The 17,091-nt window shown below is 34.1% G+C and overlaps 2 protein-coding genes and 1 pseudogene across 4 annotated transcripts; all 3 read left to right on the top strand.

The window, feature by feature from the left end:
* The first annotated feature begins 2,702 nt into the window (after positions 1–2,702).
* On the top strand, positions 2,703–7,060 carry LOC145043719 (succinate dehydrogenase [ubiquinone] flavoprotein subunit 1, mitochondrial). Of its 2 annotated transcripts, none has more exons than XM_078992457.1 (16): positions 2,703–2,932; positions 3,257–3,421; positions 3,873–3,960; positions 4,081–4,227; positions 4,319–4,463; positions 4,573–4,654; positions 4,752–4,844; positions 4,926–4,989; positions 5,054–5,197; positions 5,284–5,471; positions 5,594–5,768; positions 5,863–6,033; positions 6,146–6,215; positions 6,308–6,428; positions 6,518–6,555; positions 6,644–7,060. In XM_078992457.1, exons 1-16 carry the CDS (start codon positions 2,840–2,842, stop codon positions 6,744–6,746), a joined length of 1,887 nt encoding a protein of 628 aa, XP_078848583.1. In that variant the 5' UTR covers positions 2,703–2,839; the 3' UTR covers positions 6,747–7,060. The 2 variants fall into 2 exon arrangements, with proteins under 2 accessions (XP_078848583.1, XP_078848582.1); XM_078992456.1 differs by having other exon boundaries at positions 2,704–2,932; positions 4,319–4,459; positions 4,569–4,654.
* Positions 7,061–9,505: 2,445 nt separating this feature from the next.
* LOC145040719 (TMV resistance protein N-like) lies at positions 9,506–14,828 on the top strand (annotated as a pseudogene). The gene is made up of 6 exons (XR_013679903.1): positions 9,506–9,919; positions 10,118–11,212; positions 11,244–11,622; positions 11,730–14,382; positions 14,471–14,639; positions 14,759–14,828. The product of XR_013679903.1 is annotated as a TMV resistance protein N-like (transcript).
* LOC145040717 (succinate dehydrogenase [ubiquinone] flavoprotein subunit, mitochondrial-like) lies at positions 14,128–15,170 on the top strand. The gene is made up of 5 exons (XM_078988624.1): positions 14,128–14,160; positions 14,208–14,382; positions 14,759–14,828; positions 14,921–15,041; positions 15,129–15,170. Exons 1-5 carry the CDS (start codon positions 14,128–14,130, stop codon positions 15,168–15,170), a joined length of 441 nt encoding a protein of 146 aa, XP_078844750.1.
* The last annotated feature ends 1,921 nt before the right edge of the window (positions 15,171–17,091 follow it).

Here is a 17,091-nt window from a genome sequence, read left to right as displayed (position 1 = left end):
ATTTTTTTTAAATAACAAAAAACTTCATAAATGGTCCCTATTTCGTGAAATGACGGAAATACCCTTCACTTAACGGCCAAAAGTTAACGGAGTTAGCGAAAAGGACCATTTGTTAAAAGTTTTGAAACCACAAGGATTATCTGTGAGGTTTTTTGAACTTAGGGACTAAACTTGATATTTTTGAAAACCACAGTGACCATTTTTGAAGGCTTGTCTTTTCTTTTTGTAGTAATGTTGTTCTTAGCTTATTATAACCAGGAGGTACATAACCATCAATTTTATTGTTAGCAACATAACTTCTTTCGCTTGTGACTCAATTTTCTTCTTTTCATATGCATCTTCTAATTAGTTCATGTTAAGTTTGTCAGCCGTTGTTGTTTTCTTGCAAATACAAATCCCAATACCTATATTCAATTAAAACAACATGATTTTAAGAACACACAATAACATTAACAATTGACATTCTCAATCCAATAACATGAAAAAAATAAGTTCATCATTGACATTATCAATTCAGTTACATTAATCAAAACAAAAATCGCAGCCTCTTATTTATTTACAAATGTTCATGAATCATTTGTTCAATACAATAACATGAATCAAAATCGCAACAGATACATGAATCAAAACAAAAATCGTAGCCTCTTATTTCTTTACAATTGTTCATGAATCAATAGTTCTATACAACAACATGAATAAAAAATCACAACAAATACATGAAACAAAACAAAATTCACAGTTTCTTATTTCTTTACAATTGTTCATGAATAAATACAATAAGTGAATAATAATATAACATTAATCAAAAATCTAAAATTACATAAACACACTCTAAATTGAATAGTAGATTACATTTTATACCAAACAAATATGCTCTAACTCTAGAATATGATCATTGTTGGGTTTCACTGCAAAAGTTACACTTGAACTTCCAACATCCTCCTGCTCCAACAAGTTTTTCGAGTTTTGTCACATAGTCTCACAATGGATGTTGATCTATTGATGGAGTTGATCCTTATGTTTCTAGTTCTTGAGAACTAGAAGCCATAATAATCGATTTATGAATTCGTGAGTGGTTAATTCTTTCTTGTTCTTGATAGTCGACAGCCAAGTGCGCAAGTAGTAAATTGTAAACGATAATATATTGAATCGATTAAAAATTTAAGGACTAAAAATTTAAGGACTTAGGGAGGCAGCGATCGATAATAGACTATTATAGTTGTAGGGTAATCTCATATAGCCCATTATACAATTATCCTATTTGGCTCAAAGAAGCCCATGCAAAAAAAAAAAAAAAAAAAACTTTGTGGAAACTTACCTGATACGTTTCTTGAAACCCTTGATACGTTCAAGAAACGTTTCTTGCCGTTTCCGTTTCCTCCAAGTATTAAATACGGGTACGGGTACTTGAATAACGTTTCCATGCATCATAGGGTTCATTTCTTCTACTGTAGAAATCTATAAATATGGTTTGCAGACTGTATATATTTTTACATCAGAAAAAACAAACAACACTTAAGTATTTTATCCATATGTTTAATACAAAAGTAACAAAACTATACATTGATAAAATTAACCTATCAAACATACTTAATTATCATGATGTGACTTATCCTTTTTAAATGTAAACATTGACTAAAATGTTAGAGAAGAAAATAAAGTAGCGTTAAGTTTTAGGGGATTCCTTTGAAACGGGTGGCTTCACCTGTGGCCGCGCGTTGCACATTTAAGCCCCAAAATTGATGCATCGCGTCCGTTGCCTCCACCAGCCATCAATTACTTGCCGTGCACCCACCCACCTCCCCTTCTCATCCTCTTTGCCCAACACAATTCCCACATGATTTTAATAAATTCCAAGTTTGCAAAAACGTGGCTAGAAAATTCACACAGTACAATCTACCAAACACACTTTACAACTGCCCAATGCACCCTACCCATGTAGTGTTTGGCAAAACTATACTTTATTAAAATTTCATGTTAGATTATCTATAATTCATATTATATTTTTTAGAAATCATCCTTGGCGAATCCAAATAAATCCTAATATATTTTCTTTTTGCAAGGTAAAATGGTTTCATGTTACAAATTTGAGCTTACTGTTTTTAATATATCATTTTGGGAAATATATATGATATTTGATTACCAAAATGATTAGTATTTTCATCAAGTTTATCCATTTGATTCATTTACCAAAGAAAATATAGTATTTTCGTTTTACAAAAGTATTTGATTTAGGATGTAATTTAATTGATTTTGTTTGGTTAGTAGTAATAAAAACTAAAAGTCCATATTTTTGCCAGTAGACTATTCTGTAAGTATTATATTCCAAAATTATAAATTCAACAAAACAATATGATGAACAATTTATGGAGGTATATATAAATATAAATATAAAGTTATAAACTACTCCATTATCAAATACTTAATTTTTTTTAGATAAAAAACTAAAACCAAGATTTGTTGATGTATTCGTTGTGACATCGACTATTTCTCATGTCTCTAGTTACATTTATAACTTACTGTTTATGGCTAAGTACAAAACGACTTTTATAAAATCTGATTTAATATCTATTAATATAAACTATATAAATAATGGCCATTCGATTTTTCCTTTTCGCTAATGGCATTTTGGATATTTAAAAGGCAAAGTAGGGGTAGTTTTGGTATAATACCAACTTTTGTTACAGTCCATCTTCTACATTGCAAGCAGCACTCCTATTTCTCTCATTCCCCTCCCCCTCTCTTTCTCTCTCCCTTTCTATCACCATTCTTAAAACCAATAGCAGCTTATACTGATAAATATAGATACGTACACTGATATACACTCACATATAAAGAGATGTGGAGGTGCGTGTCACGTGGTCTTCGTATTCCCTCCCGGAGATCCACCGCCGGCGGCTTTCTCTCACAACGATTCTTCGCTTCTGAATCGGTACTCTCTTATGAATCCTTGTATGTTTTATTGCGTTTTTGAATTAGTCGAAAGTTAGGTTTTTTATTTGGAACTGAAATGGATCTACGAGATAAGCGTTTTCACATCATGCAATTATATTTTCGAATTTTGAATTGATTTATGTATTGTAGCGTGTTTTGCTTTTGATCGGTTGTAAGTCATTTAGTTTTTTGTTTTGTTGTCGATAGATTGTTGATTTTTAAAATTTGATTACCTCACCGAGGCTTTTTGAGATTTAGCTTGTGAAATGTGTGTCTGTGTGTTTTCTTTTTTTAATCGTTTTTTTTTGGATGTGGTAAACAGCGTGTCGGATCATCATATACGATAGTTGATCATACATACGACGCCGTTGTGGTTGGGGCTGGAGGTGCCGGTCTTCGAGCTGCGATAGGGCTTTCCGAGCATGGATTTAATACTGCTTGCATTACCAAGCTGTTCCCTACACGTTCTCACACTGTTGCAGCTCAGGTTTGTTGTTTGTTCTAACTATTTAGTTCTTGTTTCTTCGGGTATTTTTGTTTACATTTGATGATCGATCTAAAAAAGTTTACAGTTTACTGAATGGAGCTAGTTTACATTCTAGGGTTTCTGTTCATCCTACAAAGTACAAAGCCTCCTTTAACAATCGACTATGTTTTATTCTTAGGGATTAGATTCAAAAAAGTTGGAACTTACGTTTCCAACACTTCTTTTCAAGTTGTAATTTTGAATTATTGGCCCATTAGCACTTTTTGCTTTTGACCAAAGAAGAAGTTTACATTGTAGGTGTATATCTTGCCTCTGCAATTCCTTGATGTGATCAAGTTAACTCAATAACTTGTAAATATTGAAGTGGATGCATTTCTTATCCCAAGTAGTTTTGTTTTATATTGTTTTGGTGATGAAACTAAGTTGAGTTGCATTTTCTAAATGTATGCAGGGAGGTATAAATGCTGCATTAGGAAACATGACTGTGGATGACTGGAGGTGGCACATGTATGACACAGTTAAGGGAAGCGATTGGCTAGGTACTTCATTTCCTTCTTATTTCTTTTATAATATACCCTGTTCTATCTTATAAAAATATTATTTCAAGATATATTTATTTTTTGTTTTTAAATCATAACAAAGGTTTTACATTTCTATAGGTGATCAAGATGCTATCCAATACATGTGTAGAGAAGCACCCAAAGCAGTTATCGAACTTGAAAACTATGGTTTACCATTTTCTCGAACTGAAGAGGGCAAAATATACCAACGTGCATTTGGTGGTCAAAGTCTTGACTTTGGCAATGGTTGTTAACTTGATATCATCTTTCTCTACTTATTCCAACTTATAAAATAAAATAAAAATCTTATCTCAAATTCTTCATGTTTATTTCATAGGTGGACAAGCTTATCGTTGTGCTTGTGCTGCTGATAGAACTGGTCATGCTTTGTTGCATACATTATATGGTCAAGCAATGAAACATAACACACAGTTCTTCGTGGAATATTTTGCTTTGGATCTAATCATGGGTAGTGATGGTATGTTGCCTTTTTCTTTTTCCCTTGAATTAATTATATTTATAATTATATGTCAAAAAAGTGATTTCATTCATATTGTTTATAACTTTATATTTTAAATTTCTTCCAGGAAGCTGCCAAGGTGTCATTGCACTGAACATGGAGGATGGGACACTACATAGATTCCGTTCTTCTTCAACAATCTTGGCAACTGGGGTGATTATTTGTTAATGGAGATTAATTTTGTGTCTATATGGATTGTGGAAAATGAAAACCCACTAATTATTTAATCCCATTTTATTTTGTTTTTCAGGGTTATGGTAGAGCATATTTCTCAGCAACCTCTGCTCATACATGCACAGGAGATGGAAATGCTATGGTTGCACGTGCAGGCCTTCCTCTCGAGGTATTAATTAATATTATAACTAAACTTAATTTCATCATTCTCATATTGATTGATATATTTGGTTGTGATTAATTGTTTCAGGATCTTGAGTTTGTGCAATTTCATCCCACTGGTATATATGGTGCTGGGTGCCTTATTACTGAAGGTTAGTGTATATTTCTTTCTGTTCACCTGAAAAGACTGTTATAACCTCGTTCATCTCAATGCAGGATCTCGTGGTGAAGGGGGTATTTTAAGGAATAGTGAAGGTGAAAGATTTATGGAACGTTATGCTCCAACTGCAAAGGATCTTGCATCAAGGGATGTTGTTTCAAGATCCATGACAATGGAAATCAGAGAAGGTCGTGGTGTAGGTATGTTTTATGTTTCTTCACCAATTAAATCTCAAATCAAGGAATGTTTTTTCAAGATCTAAACCCTAATTAATTATATGTTATAGGACCAATGAAGGATCACATTTATCTTCACTTGAATCACCTACCACCAGAGGTTCTCAAGGAGAGACTCCCTGGTATCTCTGAAACTGCTGCAATCTTTGCTGGTGTTGATGTTACAAAGGAGCCAATTCCAGTTTTGCCAACTGTCCATTACAACATGGGTGGAATCCCAACTAATTACCATGGCGAGGTATATATATATATATATATATATATATATATATATATATATATATATATATATATAATTATATACTATCATTTCAAATTTTCAACCGTTTTTTTTATTATTCATTATTTTCTTTTTTACAGGTTGTAAACAAAAAAGGTGATAATCCCGATGCCATTGTTCCTGGACTTATGGCTGCTGGAGAAGCAGCATGTGCTTCCGTTCATGGTGCTAATCGTCTTGGAGCAAATTCTCTTCTTGACATTGTTGTGTTTGGTAGAGCTTGTGCTAATAGAGTTGCAGAGATCCATAAGCCAGGTGAAGTTTTTTTTTTTCTTCTAAGTTTTACATATATACGTAATAGAAAATATGCATGTCATATTATTGACTCAAGTTGCTTTGATATATACAGGTGAAAAACAAGCACCATTGTCAAAGGATGCTGGAGAGAAGACGATTGCATGGTTAGACAAAATCAGGAATTCAAATGGTTCACTTCATACCTCTCAGATCCGATTGAACATGCAGCGAATCATGCAGAATAATGCTGCTGTGTTTCGCACACAGGAGACATTAGAAGAAGGTTTGTTTGTGTGTGTGTGTGTGTATACATAATATGTATAGTTATATTATTTACATATATATATTTTTCCTTGTTATCATATTGACTGACTATGTGTGTCATTGTAATACAGGTTGTGATCTGATTGACAAAGCATGGGAGAGTTATCATGATGTCAAATTGAAAGATAGAAGCTTGATATGGTAAATTCAATTGGACTTTAAAAATTTAGTATTATTATTATTATTATTATTATTATTATGGTTAGATGTATTTATGTGAAGACATATTTCAGGAACTCGGACTTGCTAGAGACAATAGAGTTGGAGAACCTTTTGATCAATGCATGCATCACCATGCATTCAGCTGAAGCCAGGAAAGAGAGTAGAGGAGCTCATGCTCGTGAAGATTTCACGGTTTGCTCTCATTCATATCTCCTTTTTAATTAATTTCCTTCTTTTCTTCACCTTTTCTCATAAAAATATTCCATCTGATGCTTTTTCAGAAAAGAGATGATGAGAAATGGATGAAACACACACTCGGGTAAATCTCTCTATTTCTCTCTTAAATTCAAGAGATAACATCTTACTTTTTTTCATGACATTATATGATGATCTTAAAATATGTGCAGATACTGGGAGAATGAGAAGGTGCGACTAGACTACAGGCCGGTTCACATGAACACTCTTGATGATGATGTGCAGACTTTCCCACCAAAGGCTCGCGTGTATTAATAAAATCCTTGCACATGGATTGAATTTGCTGGTTATCATTATCAAGAATTATTTTATTATATGCAAAATTTTGATAATAAATTGTTGTTGCATTCGTCGTTTGATGCAAAACCCTGAAAACCTGCACATAAGTTGTCTCTGGTAGATTGTGTTTGTAACTTTGTTTTTTAGACTTAGAGCGTAATGATTTATGCTTACTGCTTTGACTTGACATGGATAAAGCCAAAGTGTGTCTAAGTTGACAATAAGATTGTAGTTTATAAAGTTAAAGATATCTCATATGCGTGTATGAAAATGGTTATATATGGTGATAATTACATCTTATAATTGTGATGAAACAAATTAATTGCAATCTTTAGTATGTGCGAATATCATGCAAAACTTAAGTTTATAACAAGAGAAAAGAAGTTGCCATTGTTGCTTGATCACTGTTCTTGGGTGTTGCTACGAAAAAGGATGTTTGGTTTTGGATCTCGATTGATCGAAGGAGAAAGCAAAAGAATTGACTACAAAGAGGAGTAATTGATTCGTCTCTTGCTAGTTTAATTTATGGTTGTAAGAAATCACTAAATATGTGATCATGATGGATTTGATGTTATACAAAAATACACCATAATCCAACAGTAGCGTCCAAAGATTTGTGGATGGGACATGGATTTAAATTCCTAAACTATACTCCTTCAAATCCAAATATGCCTTCAAAACCAAAACAAATGTAGTCGCATCCCACACAACACTATCTCTTCATATAGACATGAAAACTTCAAGGGATTTCCAACAACTTCAAGTATGTAAGTAACCTGAAAAAAGCATTAAAACAAACATCTCCTGATCAATACTCAATAACTCACTTCCAACATACCCAGAAAAGTCATTTCACAAATAATTACAAATTTCTCTGTTTTCTATTGATCATTGTATTATGGATTGATATGGTGGTCTTTTTGGTGTTGTTGATGGTAATAATCATTTTATTAGCCAAAAAATAAATAATTATATTTGGTTGTCATATTCTTGACTTTGGCAAAGGTTGATATGATGACTTACATAGCACACATTTTTTTGTGGAATACTTTTCTTTAAATCGAATCATGGGCAGTGATGGTAATGTTAACTTTGTTTTTTTCCTTGATTCCATATGGTTTATGTATATATTTCAAAAAGTGATTTTATCATATAAGTGATTTCTACCAGGCAAGCTGCCTAGGTGTTATTGCACTTAACATGGAGGATGTAAAACTACATAGATTTCGTTCTTCAACAATCTTGACAGCTGAGGTGAATAATATTGTTAATTGACCTTCATTTGATGCATACTATTATGGGAGGATTTTCAAAATATAATGTTCTAATAACTAAAACTTAGAAGTACAATGCTATAGTTGGGTATATTATCAAAGTACAATTTTGTAATAAGAAAAAAATGAAAGTACGATGTTATAATTGGATATATTTTTCAAAGTATAATGTTCTTATAAGAAAAGTGTTGACATTACAAAGGTAGATATTTTAATATGTAGTGTTCTAATAAGGAAAAGCTGAAAGTACAATGCTATGATAGAGTAGACATTCCAAAGTAATGTTCTAATAAGAAAAAAAACCGAAAGTACAATTCTAGACTTGAGCAGAAATTTTAAAGTACAACGCCTTGATAAGAAAATAAAAATAAAGAAGTACATTGTTGTGATCAAAAGAAATGAAAGGAGGATACTCTACTACATAAATAAATGAGAGTAAATTGGTATTCTTCCTTTTAGGCTAATATAGATGCATGTATATCAATATGAATGCTTGTGCATTATTTTCCGGGTATTATTACAACTTGGAAATGGTTGACATTCTATCATCCAGAATATAATCTCTGTCTTCATCTTAAAATCTGCAGATACCAGAAGAACTACTGATGATGAGGTCGAGACTTTCCCATTATCAAGAATTATAACCCTAAAATTTATGCCACGATATCTTATTTGTCAGCATTCATGTCTCAAGTATGAGAGGTTTTAGGAAAGAAAAATCACATCACATTTGTCATTTTCACTCTGTTGTGTTGTGATTGTGAGAGTCAAGACCTATCATATTTCCTAATTTCTTATTTCCAAATAATATTGAAGAATGATTCTAGACAGATTCCAAACCATTAAGATTAAATTATTTTGGATTTTCTATTTTTATAACATTTGACATACAACATATTCCAAGCAATAATTCAAAAGAAAAAAACAAATCCCACTTCCATGACAAAATCACTTAGATTCCAAATTCGGAATGAAGTATTGTATACTTAATAGAATAGACTTGAGGATTGAAGACAAATTACAATGAAATAGATAATCTATTAATTAAATATAGAGATGCAAAATAAACAAAAATCACAAAATTGAATTCATACTCTTACCTGATTATGACAGTGATGTGAAAACTTTGAGCGTGATTCAACCTTTGTAGACGAACGATTTCTCCTTTTTGGTCGCTCTCGCCCTCTTTTTGATTTTTAAATCCTAATGGACCGCAGCAAAATGTGATTCCTGAAACGATGCCTCCTGCCACTCTTCGTGGGCCCCTGGCTGTAGACGCAGTTATATCCATTTCTTAAGAAGGAACCCAATAATCAAGATATTTAAAAAGCCAAAACACGCCTGATAGTTTAGATCTAGCAAAATAAACAAAATAAAATTCACTCTTTACTATTATTAATGGATTCCAATCAAAATAATTAAATTCTCTTAACCAAAAAAGCATTCATACATAAGTGCTTTAAGTATGACAGTGTTTTTGAGTTTTAGGGGTGAAGACACTCGTACGAATTTCGTTGATCATCTTTATCAGGCTCTTAACCAAAAAAGCATTCATACATACAAGGACGACCAGAGAATCAAAAAAGGGAAAAACATCAATGATGAACTCATCAGATCCATTGAGGACTCAAAACTCTACATCATTGTTTTCTCCAAAAACTATGCCTCGTCATCTTGGTGCTTGGAAGAACTTGTTAAGATAATGGAGTGCCAAAGGAAAAATGAGCATACCGCTTACCCCTTGTTCTATGATGTGGAACCTTCAGAAGTCCTCAAACAAAAGAGGGCAGTGGCAGAAGCCTTTGCAGAACATGAAAACGAAGAAGCTGCTGGGAAATGGAGAGAGGCTCTGAAAGAAGCAGCGACTGCTGATGGGTAATTTCTCTTGTATATTGAATCTTTCTGATCTAGCATATAACGTGGATGTAAAAAGGCTTGTACATGGCATCTTAGATTGTCAAAATTTTACTCAAGTTTTGTTATCTTTTCATATAGGGTTGTGTGTTATATATCCGAAAGTAACTGCTCATGTGGGATTTCGAGTGTGCTAACTGAATCTTCTTGAATATACAGGCATGAAGCTACATTCATCAAACAAATAGTTGAAGCGCTTTCACTAGATTTAAGATCCATCGGATTCAACATTGATGAAAAATTAGTTGAAATGGAGTCCCGAATCAAGGAAGTTGCATCATCTTTAGGAGAGGGATTTGATGATGTTCGGATGATTGGAATCAAGGGGATTGGAGGTGGTGGGAAGACAACTTTGGCCAGAGCTATTTTTGATCAAATAGCTATTCAATTCGAAGGTAAAAGCTTCATTGAGAATGTCAGAGAAGTTTCAAATGCTTCTTTGTTTGGTTTAAAGACATTGCAAAATCAAGTCCTTTCAGATGTCTTAAATGATAAAGATTTCAGCGTTAGTAGTGTTTATGATGGGAAACACATGGTGAAGAGAATGCTGCATGATAAAAAGGTTCTTGTTGTTCTGGATGATGTGGATCATATAGACTAGCTTGCGGCATTAGCTGGTGAGCCTAATTGGTTTAAGCCGGGAAGTAGAATTATAATCACAACAAGAGATGAACAAGTGTTGGTAGCACACCGAGTGAAGTTCATTCATGATGACAATCTTTTATCGGATAAGGAAGCAAGTTTCCTCTTCAATGGGTATGCATTTGGGAGAGAGATTCCAATTCAAGGGTATGAAGATCTATCAAGACAAGTTGTACGTTATGCAGCTGGTCTTCCCTTAACAATCAAAGCTCTGGGTTCGTTTCTTTGTGGTAAAAATGAGCCTGAATGGATAGATGCTTTAGACAGACTAAAAACGATTCCATTAGCAGAAACTCTGAAAAAGTTAAAATTAAGCTATATCGGTCTAGAGGAGGATCACAAGGAAATATTCCTAGATGTTGCATGCATGTTTAAAGGTTGGCAGAAAGACTTAGCAATAGCAACTCTTGAAATATGTGGATTTCATGCTAGAACTGCTTTAAAAGTTCTTGAGCAAAAATCTCTCATAACTAACTATGATAATTCTGATTCTCATAAGTGTCTGGGCATGCACGACCATATTGAAGAAATGGGCAAGAATATTGTTCGTTGTGCACACCCGGATAAGCCACAAAAACATAGTTGATTGTGGGTTCGTGATGAAATTGAAGATATTTTTGCTAATGACTTGGTAAGGATCAAGTTTCTTTGTAAGTTGGGAAAAACTAACATTTTCATATGCTGCAACATATATAAATTTCATGGTGATTGCTTTTGGATTACAGGGTACTAAAGCAATAAAATGTATACGGTTCTACACCAATAAACTTAATCCGTATACTGTTGTAAAAGGTCTTGGAAAGATGAAGGAACTTAGATTTCTCTCTGTGGTTTTCGGTGGTCATTTCTGTAATACAGAATCTGATATAGTCAGCCCAGATTTTCCAAATGCTTTAAGATATCTGGAATTTAATCAGTACCCTTTTAGGTCTTTAACCAAAACATTGCTGGCAAATAATCTTGTTGAACTTAAGATGGCTCACAGCAAAGTTGTACAACTTTGGGAAGGAGGAGAAAGAAAGGTAAAATTATGGTTGATTGATTGTTTTGCATGATTCATTATAGTGTTATACATCCTTGTTTTGTTATTACATCAATATTCATCGTGTTTTTTTTGGGCTTATATTAGGTTTTTAGGAAACTCAGATTCCTTGACCTCAGTTGTTCGATGCTTAGTATCCTTGACCTCAGGCTTACTCCAAATCTTGAGCCTTGAATCTTCGACGATGTACTGATTTGGTAGAACTAATTCACATGCACATTGGATGTTTAAAGCTCATATCGGTCGACCTCACTCATTCACGGTTGATGACCCTTGACCTTGGTCTGGTAACAAATCTTGAGATTTTGATTCTTGCTGGATGCCATAATTTGGTAGAACTTCACATGCCCCGTAGATGTATAAATCTAATATCCCTACAACTCAGTAATTCAAAGTTGAGGACTCTTAACATTGGGTTGACTCCAAATGTCGAGTTTTTAGATCTTAATAATTGTTACTGTTTAGAAGAATTTTACATGGCCGGTGAATGTCAAAAGCTCACCAAACTCGACATTAGTCATTCAAAGTTGAGGACCCTTGACATCGGGCTGACTCCAAATCTTGAGTATCTAAATCTTGAAAATTGTTACTATTTAGAAGAAATTCACATGGCTGGTGAATGTCCAAAGCTTACCAACCTCAACATAAGCCATTCAAAGTTGAGGACCCTTGACCTTGGTCTGACTCCAAAGCTGGAGACGCTAGATCTTAAAGAATGTTATAATCTGGTAGAAGTTCACACTTCTATTGGATGTCTAAAAAAGCTTGTCCACTTAGACTTAAATGGTTGTTTGAGGTTTAAATCTTTTGTGTTTAACATAAAGGATCATACTTCTTGTGCTCTGGATGAATCACTTCCTTTAGCTGACTTACATCTTATTGCGGAGTCCCAAAGAAAATGCCCATTTCACCCCAGCAGTAATCTCCCCAAGATCCGGTTTAGTTGTTTATATAAACAAGACCGACATTCGTTGACTAGGAATGCTGAGATGCTTATTTCTATAGGTATGTGTGTTTGCACAAACCTTGAGACATTTTCAGATTGTATTTGTGGGTTACAACGTTTAAGGAAGCTTAAAATGGAAGGCAAATTTCTAGAGGTACCCAAGGACCTTGACCAGTTAGAATGTCTACAGGAACTAACTTTCAGGTCTACAAAGGCCACCCATCTTCCGGATAGTATTTGTATGTTGAAACATCTTAAGTCTCTTGAACCTATTTCTTGTTCGTTGCTTGAGAAGTTAACAGAGGATCTTGGGCGATTAGAATGTTTAGAGAAGCTAGAATCATCATATACCAAGATTAAATATCTTCCGGATAGCATATGTATGTTGAAACGTCTGAAATCTCTCAAGATTAAACATCTTCCGGATGGCATTTGTATGTTGAAACATCTGAAATATCTTAAACTTTATGATTGTTCACGGCTTGAGAAGTTGCCACATAATCTTGGCCAGTTAGAATGTTTAGAGAACCTAACCCTAAGTAAATGTAAATGTATACAAGATATGCCAAATAGCATCCTTAAGATAAAATGTCTTAAACATATACACCTCCAGCATTGTATTCGAGTTGAGAAATTGCCTGAGGAACTTGGAAGGTTAGAATGTTTAAAAAGGTTAGATATAGAAGGTACAAGCATAAGTCATCTTCCACAGAGTATTCTTTTGTTGAAAGGTCTCTGTATTATTGGGTCGAGAGAACTTCTTCAGTCATCTGGTTTTAAATCAGAGATCCGGAATCAAAAACAGAACACGTCATGCTATGTGGTGGTGGGATGATTTTGAGAAGCTCGAAAGAACAGTTAAAGCCAGTTCACAAAAAATTATTGTAACAGGTACTTTCTCTGTTTTCTAGTGTTCATCGCACCTTGATTTCAAATTTGACATTGATCTGACAATAAGTAAATCATAAGCTAAAAATAAACAACTTATATTTAAAAGCAATACATGTACTATACATACGAGGAGAATCCTTGATATAGTTCTAAGCATGGTTTCATTGAGTATCTATAAGATTTATTAAATCAACCACGTTTCATTGAGTATCTATAAGAATACAACAAATACTCCTATATCTATGGAATAGGATAATTACAAGATTATTGTAAACAACTAAATACATAATTATGTATTATCTAATAGTATCTCATTTATCGTTTGTGTTAATATTGGAGCCTTATCCGATTTGAAAAACTGGCCAGACTTCACAGATCCAACAGGTGAAATTTCTTTTTCATGTATTGTCAGTTTTAAAATTATGTGATTAATTTTTTTTTTTTTTTTTCTGGCCAAATTAATCTGGCTTCCTTATAATAGGAACAATGAAGGATCACATGTTTCTTCACTTGAGTCATCTACCATCCAGAGGTTATCAAGAAGAGACATCCTTGTGTTTCTGGAACTGCTGCCATCTGTGGCTTAATTTTTGCTGGTGTTAATGTAACAAAGGAGTCAATTCCAGTTTTACCTACTGTCCATTAAACATGGGTAGAATCCCAACTAATTACCATGGCGAGGTATATATAATTAATTATATATTATTATTTCAACCTTTTTTTTGCAGGTTGAAAACAAAAAAGGAGATAATTCCGATGCCATTGTTCCTGGACTTATGGCTGCTGGAGAAGCAGCATGTGCCTCTGTTCATGGTGCTAATCGTCTTGGAGCAAATTCTCTTCTTGACATTGTTGTGTTTGGTAGAGCTTGTGCAAACAGAGTTGCAGAGATCCATAAGCCAGGTGAAGTTGTTTTTTCTAAGTCTTACATGTATTAGTAATAGAAAATATGCATGTCATATGGACTCAAGTTTCTCTGCTATATATACAGGTGAAAAACAAGCACCATTGTCAAAGGATGCTGGAGAGAAGACAATTGCATGGTTAGACAAAAATAAGGAATTCAAATGGTTCACTTCATACCTCTCAGATCCGACTGAACATGCAGCGAATCATGCAGAATAATGCTGCTGTCTTTCGCACACAGGAGACATTAGAAGGTTGTTTGTCTGTGTATATATATATATATATATATATATATATATATATTTATTTATTTATTTATTTATTTATTTTCCTTGTTACCACATTGACTGACTATGTGAGTGTTGTAATACAGGTTGTGATCTGATTGACAAAGCATGGGAGAGTTATCATGATGTCAAATTGAAAGTTAGAAGCTTGATATGGTAAATTCAATTGGACTTTAAAAATTTAGTATTATTATTATTATTATTATTATTATTATGGTTAGATGTATTTATGTGAAGACATATTTCAGGAACTCGGACTTGCTAGAGACAATAGAGTTGGAGAACCTTTTGATCAATGCATGCATCACCATGCATTCAGCTGAAGCCAGGAAAGAGAGTAGAGGAGCTCATGCTCGTGAAGATTTCACGGTTTGCTCTCATTCATATCTCCTTTTTAATTAATTTCCTTCTTTTCTTCACCTTTTCTCATAAATGTTCGACTTGATGCTTTTTCAGAAAAGAGATGATGAGAAATGGATGAAACACACACTCGGGTAAATATCTCAATTTCTCTTTTAATTCAAGAAATAACATCTTCCTTTTTTTCATGACATTATATGATGATCTTAAAATATGTGCAAATACCGGGAGAATGAGAAGGTGTGACTAGACTACAGGCTGGTTCACATGAACACTCTTGATGATGACGTGCATACCTTCCCACCAAAGGCTCGCGTGTATTAATAAAATTCTCTCACATGGATTGAATTTGCTGGGTTACTATTATCAAGAATTATTTTATTATGCAAAATTTTGATAATAAATTGTTGTTGCATTTTGGGGTTGGAAAACTCTTCTATTAAATACTAAAATAGAATTACAATAGGAGGAGCAACTCTCACACTCAACTATTACAAAAAACCAACCCTCTCACTAACACTCTCACTCTAAGTGTTATACTATATGTTTCTTTGTGTTTGGGATGCATACAACTGAATAATGAAGTCTATTTATAGTCTTGGCAGCCACCATTGTAGTTGCCTTCATTAATTGTATTCATCATAGGGTAGGAAGAAAAACTTGTCCCGTAGGTTTCATTTTGTCAACAATGATGACTACTGTAGTTTTGGAGGCTGGAACACAACAAATCTCCCCCTCCAGTCTCCGTCCAACAATCCTCATCCTAACTATTTTAGCACATAGTCTGTGTTTCTCTTGTGTCACCACCTTTGTTAGCATGTGTGCAGGATTGTTGTTGGTGTTGATCTTTAACAACTTCAATTCCCGTCCCTCAATTGCTTCTCTAAGCCAATGATAACGAATATCAATATGTTTTGTGTGGGAATGGTACATCGAGTTCTTACTCAGGTCCATAGCACTCTGAGTATCACAATGAATGATGTACTCTTCTTGTGGAAAACTTAATTCTTGAAGAAACCGTTTCATCCATATAAGCTTCTTCCCAGCTTCAATGACAACAATATACTCGACTTTTGTTGTTGATAGTGCGAGACACTTCTGTAACTTGGATTGCCACGAGATAGCTCCCCCTGCCAAAGTAAAAATGTAACTTGATGTAGATTTCCTACTATCAAGATCTCCTGCCATATCGGCATCTGTATAACCTTCCACGATTGGCTTTGCTCCCCCGTAGCATAAACATAGTTTCGAACTACCCTTCAGGTATCGAAGTATCCATTTGACTGCTTCCCAATGTTGTTTTCCCGGATTAGCTAGATATCTACTCACAACACCGACAACATGAGCAAATATTTGGTCTTGTACACACCATTGCATACATAAGACTTCCTACGGCTGAGGAATAGAGGACTGCTTTCATCTCTTCTTTTTCTTTCTCAGAAGATGAAAATTTTTTCTTACTCAACTTGAAGTGGTTAGCCAAGGGCATACCAACAGGCTTGACATTTTCCATGTTGAACCTTTTGATCACACGTTCAACATACTCTTCCTGTGATAAGAACAATTTTCTTGATTTTCTATCACGGATTATTTTCATGCCCAATATCTGTTGTGCTTGGCCTAAGTCTTTTATATCAAAGAACTTAGACAAATCCTTCTTCAAGCTGTTGATCATCGTTTCATCTTGGCCCACTATCAACATATCATCCACGTAGAGCAAAAGGATGATAAATTTCCCATCTGGAAACTTCTTTAGATAGACACAATGGTCTGCAACGGTTCTCTTGTACTCATGATTCATCATAAATGAATCAAAATTCTTGTACCACTGCCTTGGGGCTTGCTTAAGACCATAAAGGCTCTTCTTTAATTTACAGACGAGATGCTCTTTCTTTGGGACTTTAAAGCCATCAGGCTGCTCCATGTATATTTCTTCATCCAAATCACCATGGAGAAAGGCTGTTTTCACATCCATCTGCTCAAGTTCAAGATCTAGACTGGCAACTAATCCGAGTACAACTCGAATAGACATCATCTTCACAACCGGCAAAAAAATTTC

This window comes from Lactuca saligna, chromosome 4 (assembly GCF_052625555.1).
Source record: "Lactuca saligna cultivar CGN05327 chromosome 4, ASM5262555v1, whole genome shotgun sequence".
Lineage (NCBI taxonomy): Eukaryota > Viridiplantae > Streptophyta > Magnoliopsida > Asterales > Asteraceae > Lactuca > Lactuca saligna.
The sequence above is the reverse complement of the archived record's forward strand: the minus strand, read 5'-3'. Positions and strand labels throughout refer to the sequence as shown.